General features: G+C 39.9%; 2 protein-coding genes across 4 annotated transcripts in view; one reads left to right on the forward strand and one right to left on the reverse strand.

The window, feature by feature from the left end:
- rock2a (rho-associated, coiled-coil containing protein kinase 2a) overlaps positions 1 to 5,425 on the forward strand; it is a 46,739-nt gene extending 41,314 nt beyond the window's left edge. The window contains exons 31-33 of one of the 2 annotated variants that reach the window (XM_020621942.1): positions 244 to 448; positions 3,626 to 3,682; positions 4,215 to 5,425. In XM_020621942.1, the coding sequence (XP_020477598.1) occupies positions 244 to 448; positions 3,626 to 3,682; positions 4,215 to 4,218 (266 nt within the window). In that variant the 3' untranslated portion in view covers positions 4,219 to 5,425. The remainder of the gene's footprint in view (positions 1 to 243; positions 449 to 3,625; positions 3,683 to 4,214) is intronic. The other variant, XM_020621943.1, reaches the window with a different exon arrangement.
- Positions 5,426 to 6,022: 597 nt separating this feature from the next.
- Positions 6,023 to 9,160, reverse strand: part of slc66a3 (solute carrier family 66 member 3) — a 14,109-nt gene continuing 10,971 nt past the window's right edge. For both annotated transcript variants that reach the window (XM_020621945.1, XM_020621944.1), the window contains 2 exons: positions 7,303 to 7,344; positions 6,023 to 6,542 (listed from right to left, as the gene is read on the reverse strand). In XM_020621945.1, the coding sequence (XP_020477601.1) occupies positions 6,442 to 6,542; positions 7,303 to 7,344 (143 nt within the window). In that variant the 3' untranslated portion in view covers positions 6,023 to 6,441. The remainder of the gene's footprint in view (positions 6,543 to 7,302; positions 7,345 to 9,160) is intronic.

Genomic DNA, 9,160 nt, shown 5'->3' on the forward strand with positions numbered 1-9,160 from the left:
TAGGGTGCCCAAACTTTTGCACCATGCCATAATAATGTTTTTATTTTTTATTTTTGTTCAATTTATGGCATAAGAAGTAACTATGCATCACTGTTTGCTGAAAATATTGTGCATTTTTTCCATTTCCAAGAGAGACTGTGTTAACATCTTGTCAAATAAAAAAAACACCAAAATCTGTTATTTATCAAGGGGTGCCTAAACTTTTGCATGGGACTGTAAGTTGCAATCTTCTCTCTTTACCAGTGAACTATGATGCCAAGAACCTGCTGCTGCTGGCTGTGTCCCAGGAGGAGCAGCAGAAGTGGGTGAACCGGCTGGTAAAGAAGATTCCCAAGAAACCTCTGCCACCAGAGCAATTTGCACGCTCTTCACCACGCGCTTCCATGAAGGTCCAGCCCAGCCAGTCCTTGAGAAGGCCGAGTCGACAGCTGCCCACCAGCAAGAGCAGGTAGACTTGCAGACAGGAGATCATGTCTGAACAGATTTAGTTTTCCAGACAGGTGTTTACAAAACAAAATCACTACTACATTTGTTGGTGCTGAGAGGCCTGAAAACCCATCTGAAGTAATGTGCCATTATGATCAAGATGGGATACCCAAATGCACTCTTACCACAGTACTGTACTTAGGGATGTAATGATATTTGTAATTTCGTGATATTGTGATACCGTCGTGGAACTGTGATGGCATCTACCAGGATATTACATATGGTTATTTCAGTAGCGTAACTGCGTTCAGGTAATAGAATTTGAAAAAGACATACAGTAGCAAATGAGCTGTTAAGTGGCAACGTTTCAGTTTTCCTGTTTCAAGAAATGACACAGGTAAGGCAAAACAACTTGCAAATACTGCTAGACAAAGGCAATAGTGGTCGCATTTCGAACTGAGACAGTTCTGGATCCACCTGGCAGAAACAGTCAGGACACAGCTATGTGAAGCACTTTAACAGAGATGGGGAAACAAACTAGGTGCGCCTATGCAACCACCCTTAGTCTTTTCTTTTGAAAAAAGTAGACCATGATGTTTAAAAAGCGCCTCCAGTAAAGCAGAAATCTCCTATTTATCTAGCTTTTCCAACTGTATTTTGGCATTGTCTTCTCCTTGTTCTGATGCACAAAGCAGAAATTTGCTTGATACTGCCCCCGGTGGTAGGGGGATATCCACTTCAACTGAGAACCCAACCACTGGTTGATATGGCCACCAAACAGGAAATGTTTCGCCTGTCCAGGGGCTACTAAAACACTGATGTTCCACTGTGAGTGTGACTTGTTTTGTTTATAAAATCCAGCTGCTCCAATAATATATTATTTCATAAGCAGCTGCTGACTGCTGCATTATATATATTTTTTTTTTTTATTTTGTAATTGTACAAACAGTTTAGTCATTCAGTGCTAGTGACAATTCATGTAAAGTTTGTCCACATGCTCAGGTCATGGCTGGCTAATTTTGTTTCAATAAAGAAGGAAGCAGGAGCACTTTAAAAGAAAAATCATAGCAAAAATGCTTATTTGTTATTTGGTAAAGGGTGTATTTTCATCTTTTTTCTTCAATTTTAATATTTTGATAAATATCTTATCATGGACTTTTTACCATGGTGATATCTTAGTGAGTTTTTTGTATTGTAATATCCGTAACTATACTTAATCCTATATTGATACTTTGTATATTGTTCTGGATTGCTATGGTGAGATACCATACCATACCAACTTTATTTATAAAGCACTGAAACAAGCGAGATGGACCAAAGTGCTGTACAGTGTGATTAAAAATAAACAACTTACAAGGACGGATACAATCAACACCAATATCAGACATCAGTCAATACAGATAAAATCAACACAAAAATAAGATATCAATCAATACAGATAAGATCACACCAATAAATAGTATCAAAACGCCAACGAGAATAAATGAGTTTTCATAAGGGACTTAAAAACCGGCAAAGAAGAGGCTTGTCTAAAGGGCAGTGATAAATTATTGCATAATTTGGGAGCAGCAGCCGTAAAGGCACGATCACCTCTAAGCTTGCGCTTTGTTCTGGGCACACTCAAAAGAAACTGATTGGTAGATCTCAGGGAACACGTAGGTGTATGCCGGTGAAGCAAGTCGGATAAATAGGGAGGTTCAAGGCCATGGAGGGATTTAAAAGCAAATAACATTTTGTAGTGGATCCTAAAATGGACAGGTAACCAGTGCAAGGAAGCCAAGACTGGAGAAATGTGTTAATATTACTTGTGCGTGTTAAAAAATGTACCGCAGCGTTTTGGACCATCTGCAGGCGAGTGATAGAAGACTTGCTAATCCCCAGATACAGTGCATTGCAGTAATCTAGTCGGGTGGTGATAAAAGCATGAATCAGTGTCTCAAAGATCCGTCTGGAGACCATTGATTTTACTTTGGCCAACTGCCTTAACTGAAAAAAACTAGATTTTACAACAGCTGCAATTTGGCAATCGAATTTTAGACCGGGCTCCATCTTAACCCCCAGGTTTGAAATATTTTTCTTGTTATATTGAGTTAAAAAGCCCAAGTCAATGGAGGGAGACCCAACAGTATCACCGAACACCATCACCTCAGTCTTCTCTTCATTCAGCTTCAAAAAATTAAGAGCAAGCCAAGATTTAATATCCTCAAAACATTTAAGCAGTGGCCTAACACAAGAATTTGTCTTTGTAACTGGTAAATAGAGCTGGCTAGATATGTACATCCTCTGGTCAGTTTGTGCTTTCAAAGGTTTTCCAACAACTTTTCCATGACAACTTAGAGTTCTGCTTTGCTTTTCTGTGTCATGTAGCATGTAAATTGTCTTGTTTGATTATGTTAGAAATTGGCCATTGTCAGCATTTGGCCACTGTAGGGCAACAGCATTATTGGTCATCCCCTAAGAAAAGCCTACCTACTGCACAACCAGTTACCACAAAGGTGAAAAATGTCCCAGAAACAGTACTGATGTTTCTGAGTTGTTTTTGTCATGTAGGAATGTGAGTAGCTGGTTTTGTTCTGTGTCCATGTTGAGTCTTCATCTGCCCAGGTCCTGTCTCTCAGGACCCCCCCTTTACATAACTCCACAGAGCCTCTTTTTAGCATGGGAATTGTTGCCAATCCTACCCATGACAGGCCTTGATTGTACTTACAGATAAGTCCAGTCATTGTTACCTGGCCATCAAAACTGATCTTCCCTTTCAGATTGGAGGACTTTGGTCTTCAGGACTGGCACTGGGCATTGGATGATATCGATGATGATTGTTCCTCTATTCATTTCTGATGAGCACATATGGTAACACTGTGTGCAGTGTATGTTGTGCAGTGCAGTGATTTTAGTGGCAGTGAAACATACAGTAGTTTCCATGAGGCCTTGGTCCCAAATTGCAGTGACTGTTTTTTTTTCCTTGAAATAAATGAAACACTGAGTGTGATGAGTATTGCTTAAAGAAAGGTCAGTGTTTCAGGGCCTGTTTATTGTCTTCTACCTTGAAAAACATGAGAGCCATACTTTTGTTTTTGGGGTAATAGCTGATCACAGCAACTACTTAAGATTAACTTTGATATTTCTAAAGCTGATGTTCTCTAGTCACATCATCCTGTTAAAAGTCTCAGCCTCGTGACCTTGCATCCTCTGACCTTAGCTCTCGCAGGTCAAATGGCTTCAGAACGAGGGGAGATGATTCCAAGAATGAACACAGGTACAAATGACGACTTACCCTGTGTTGCTCTGCCTTTGCCCAGATGTTTCCCTATAACCAACTCAGTTACTGAAAGTGTGTGTATATTTGTTTCCAACCTGAGTGTCAGTGTGAGGTGGTGGCAGGGCAACGTATACGTAGGTGGTGATTACACATGGTATAATGGACCCAATGCATGTGCCAGTTTGGGGATCTTAATAACTGGGTTCACTTTGCCACTGGGTGTTAGAGATCACTAGCAGGACTAGTGTATATGTGCTTGGTCCACACTCAACTTGATCACTTGATCTTGTCATTTATTTAGTATTGACTTTTGTTGTTGTTTTCATGTAATGAATGAATTAAGGTAACACCACAGATAAATAGGGAGAAACATTTACAAAGGCCAGCGACAGAAAATTAATTTGCAACTCTTCATGTCAGACCCTTTAAATATCCGACTCACCACTCCTGCCATAACACTATTTGGTCATTCTGGACATAAGATGTGGTTGCTGAGACTAACCTTGGATGTGTTTCTCTCTTCTTCCAGTTAACCTTGCTTAAAAGTGTGGTGCATCTTCAAGGTGATGGGGTGTATTTCCTCCTAAATCAAAGACTATTCAAAGCTCTGTTTGCAGATGAGCACACTGAAGTCCACTTCCCCACAACTCACCCTGTCTTGCTTCAGCCTGTGAGAGTTATAAAGTCTATTTTTTTCCCCTTTTATTGTACTTCTTTCCTGGCCACTTGAAGCGGTAATGACTATCAAACTCACCTCAGTGTTCGTCATCTTTTCACCACGCTGGATGATCTGTAAGCATATTAGCACAAGTTTTCTACTGGGCTCTAGATCAAGCCATTGTCTTTGGGGCACTGGACGAGCTCATTCATCCCCCACAGATGAGAAGGGAGGTCTTGGCTGGCAAGAAGGGGATACACTTACCTCAACACTCCTCACCAGGACGCAGATTGAAGGACGCAACAGGAAAACACAGCTTCTTCTCACCGCCTTCTGGGATTTGTGTGGCCAAATTAAAAAGAAAAACACTGTTTAATGATTGTAAACAATATTAGTGATTTAATGGGGAACACTAGAGTCAGAAGATATTAAATTCTGCAATTTGTTGACTGATTACAGCTCAGGATTGTTGAGCCTGTTTCCAGAAACAATATCTGTACTTTGGCTTATTCAACATGTTCTTGAACATTTTCATTCTAGCTTCCTGCTTTCCATTATACTGCATTCAAGTGCACGTCCACATAGGCCATAGAAACTTGAATAAGGTACTTAATCAGGCCTGTTAGTTAAGTCAGTTAGCCAAGTAAGGGACGTCAGAGTCCTCCTGGATTTGAGCAAATACTTGCTCGAGTGCCTCTTATTCAGATTTCTGACTCAGGCGCACTCTGCATCAACCATTTTGTTGTACAGTAACAGGTATAAGTGACCAAAATCCTGCCCTGAATGGCATTAGATGGAGTACCAGACATGAGGACCTCACAATCCCATAATCTTACAAACCTGCACTGTCAGTTCTGAGGGTTAATGTTTACTGAGTCCAAGGGGTGCACCATTAATGCTTTTCTGACCTGAACTCGGCTCCTTTTGTTTGAATGTACGTCTGGGCTTTACCAGACATGACACGTAGGCATTGTATTACTTCTATCCAAATATACTTGACTGAAGTCTCCCTTTCACCATCGACTACTCTGAGTGAATATGCATCTGTTTGCCTTGTCAGGCCTCACACTTGAGTGCTGTCACCCACAGGCTTCCACCGATTTAAAAAAGGGTAGTTTTTAGTCATTCCTAACAATGAAAATGGGGAATATACCAATAAGAAGCAGAAACAGTGAAGGTATACTGTACAATCATATACCGTGAATCAAAACACAGAGCAGCTCTATTCCATTGCAAGTTTTCCTAAAGGTGTTTGTCCTGATATTTTTGTATTAAAAGTAACCAAACTCTGTGTTTGGGCACATTGTTGTATGTGGCTTAGACAAGTGGAGAGTAACGTGCGAGTGTGTGTTTGTGTGTGTGTGTGTGTGTGTGTGTGTGTGTACTTAGTGCTCTCCTTTAACTAAGAAGCATGTTTTATACATATATACACAGTATATATTTTACCTGCCATACAGTGCACATATTATTTATACAGCCTTGTCCACTTTGTATTTAAGGGCTCTAGATCCAGACTGCATGTTTGCTACCAAACAGCTCTATAATAATAATAACCACTTCAACAATAAAAACATGGATGTGGCTTTTGGTATTGAATTATTTCTTAAATGATGACTGAAGCTACGATGCCATAGATATTGCACAACAGCTTTTTGGATATTTTTGATGCATGAAACAAATGAACACAGTGTTAGGTTAAAATTAAGTTGTTGAAATGTTTGGTTTATTAAAATCAGAAAATAAGTTAGTCAAAACAGTATTTATTCTGAATAGGAAGAGATCTGATATACTTGGCTTGTACTGCTAATATTACCATTTTTTCCCCCCACATGTAGTATAAAAAAAAAGCATTGGTCTTCTGTAGCAGATACTGAGTCATTGGAATGTCAAAAATGTGGGGATTTAATATGGAGGTAAACCCAATATAAAAAGCATATTTTATGGGTCAGTATTACAAAAACTGCTGACATAACTGTTGTGGCTTCCACTACTGGCTGTGTCCAAAGTAGCCCAGTAAACTCTGGTGAATGAACTTCCAGATTATATCTATTATGGTCAGCGTGACATCACAGTCAGCTCCAGGATCCAACTTTAATGCTTAGTCTTCTTTCTTGGAGTTGCCGCTGTGCTTCTGGTAGTAAAGCACCGTGAGTACCACCCACAGGTTCAGCAAGGTCATGGCGATGAACCGCACCAGAACTGTGACAAATATGAAAGCAAACATGGCCACTAATGCATAGAATCAAAGGTGATGGTAAACATTTCAGCATGAATAATCGAGGTAGAGTGTCTCCACTGTTGTTATGCTGATTGCTGCTGAAGTGATTGTCATTCTCTACAAACAATCACAAGACATTCCCCTCTCCTGGAGACAATGTAGCTTGTTCAGATTGACAAAGCCAAAATTCTGAAGAAGCAGTGATTTGGACCTGTGCACACTTTTTAACCTACTACACTAGTTTCCTGTTTAATGCATTCATGTGGCCTGCATAATGGCCATTATCAATAACCAGATTCTCAAAATGCCTTTTCTTTTTTCAACAGCCTTTGACTTTCACCTGTCATTCAGACAAGATGTACAGTACAGAGTGCTTTATTAAAAAGTCTAGACATACTTCCCTTTTTTAGTAAAATGTCTCTAGCTAAACAAATAAACTATAGCAAGTTATATTTCACACTGCAAATTAGGTTTTAAAGTTAATTTTCCAAAACAAAATTTTCCTTGAGAGCACAGGAATCAATTTTGTCTATTTAGACTTACGTGGTAGATATTGAGCAACTAGGAGCTGCCTTCATTCCAAAGCACCAGTACAACAAAAAATATCCTTTACTCAAAACTATGATAACAATTAACTTAAACCATTTTTAAAGTCCCTTCTGAAATGTTTAAGAAATCAGTAAAATGTCTTATCTAGGATCCTACACATCCCACAGTCATTTGTAATTCAGTGCGACTTACCCTGCATATCTCTGGTTGTCACTGCAGTGGTGTAAATCCGTGCTGAAACAAAGAGGAAGCCGAGTTAATGACATCCTCATTATCCAACAGTGCATCTAATATTTAATTAATGAAGCATTGAATTGCTAGTTTGATAAATTAGAAGGTAAGTAAACAGTAGGATACATATTAATGATATGAAACATTGCAGTAACTGTACTTCAGGGAGAAGGAAGAACACTCGTGAACTGGTTAAGCATTTCTGAATATATTAGAAATGCTATGAGGGTTAGACAGCTATGAGAATGACATTGGCCTTTATTTGAAAACTGGCGATCAGGACTACTCGGGGTATTTATAAGACATTCATTCTAATGAGATTCAGTTGCACCATAAATGGAATACTTATCCATGACTTTTTATTATCACAGGTTTCAGTCACTGGACAGTGACTACAAGCTGTTTAATTATTTGGCATTGAATAGTCCAATGTAAAGCTGCTATAAACACTGTAATAATTCATCAAATTAGGATGTGTGCATATGAGGGGAGGCTGAACCCACACAAAATTATCACACTACTCTGCAGTTCCTCTAGTCTCAGTAGCTTTTTAGCACTATCAGCTCATTGTTTTGGATTTGTCAACTAAACACCCAGATACACTATATTGCCAAAAGTATTCACCCACCCATCCAAATCATTGAATTCAGGTGTTCCAACCACTTCCATGGTTACAGGTGTATATAATCAAACACCTAGGGATGCAGACCACGTCTACAAACATTTGTGAAAGAATGAGTTGCTCTCAGGAGCTCAGTGAATTCCAGCGTGGTACCATGATAGGATGCCACCTGTGCAATAAGTCCAGTTGTGAAATTTCCTTGCTACTAAATATTCCACAGTCAACTGTTAGTGGTATTATAACAAGGCAAATCAGCCACGAAGTGGTAGGCCACGTACAAACCCGATTCCAAAAAACCGGATGCTGAGACGCATAGCGCACAGAGGTGGCCAACTTTCTGCAGAGTCACTAGCTACAGACCTCCAAACTTCATGTGGCCTTCAGATTAGCTCAAGAACAGTGTGTAGAGAGCTTCCTGTAGATAACATATCAAATGTTGAAAGTGAGACATTTTGAAATGTCATGCCAAATATTGGCTCATCTTGGATTTCATGGGAGCTACACATTCCAAAAACGTTGGGACAAGTAGCAATAAGAGGCCGGAAAAGTTAAATGTACATATAAGGAACAGCTGGAGGACCAATTTGCATCTTATCAGGTCAATTGGCAACATGATTGGGTATAAAAAGAGCCTCTCAGAGTGGCAGTGTCTCTCAGAAGTCAAGATGGGCAGAGGATCACCAATTCCCCCAATGCTGCGGCAAAAAATAGTGGAGCAATATCAGAAAGGAGTTTCTCAGAGAAGAATTGCAAAGAGTGTGAAGTTATCATCATCTACAATGCATAATATCGAATCGAGATTTGAAGTTCTTTTTGGAAAACTGGGACACCATGTCATCCGGACTAAAGAGGACAAGGACAACCCAAGTTGTTATCAGCGCTCGGTTCAGAAGCCTGCATCTCTGATGGTATGGGGTTGCATGAGTGCGTGTGGCATGGGCAGCTTACACATCTGGAAAGGCACCATCAATGCTGAAAGGTATGTCCAAGTTCTAGAACAACATATGCTCCCATCCAGACGTCGTCTCTTTCAGGGAAGACCTTGCATCTTCCAACAGGACAATGCCAGACCACATACTGCATCAATTACAACATCATGGTTGCGTAGAAGAAGGATCCGGGTACTGAAATTGCCAGCCTGCAGTCCAGATCTGTCACCCATAGAAAACATTTGACGCATCATAAAGAGGAAGACGC

Source organism: Monopterus albus, unplaced genomic scaffold (assembly GCF_001952655.1).
Source record: "Monopterus albus unplaced genomic scaffold, M_albus_1.0 scaffold270.1, whole genome shotgun sequence".
NCBI classification, from domain to species: Eukaryota; Metazoa; Chordata; class Actinopteri; order Synbranchiformes; family Synbranchidae; genus Monopterus; species Monopterus albus.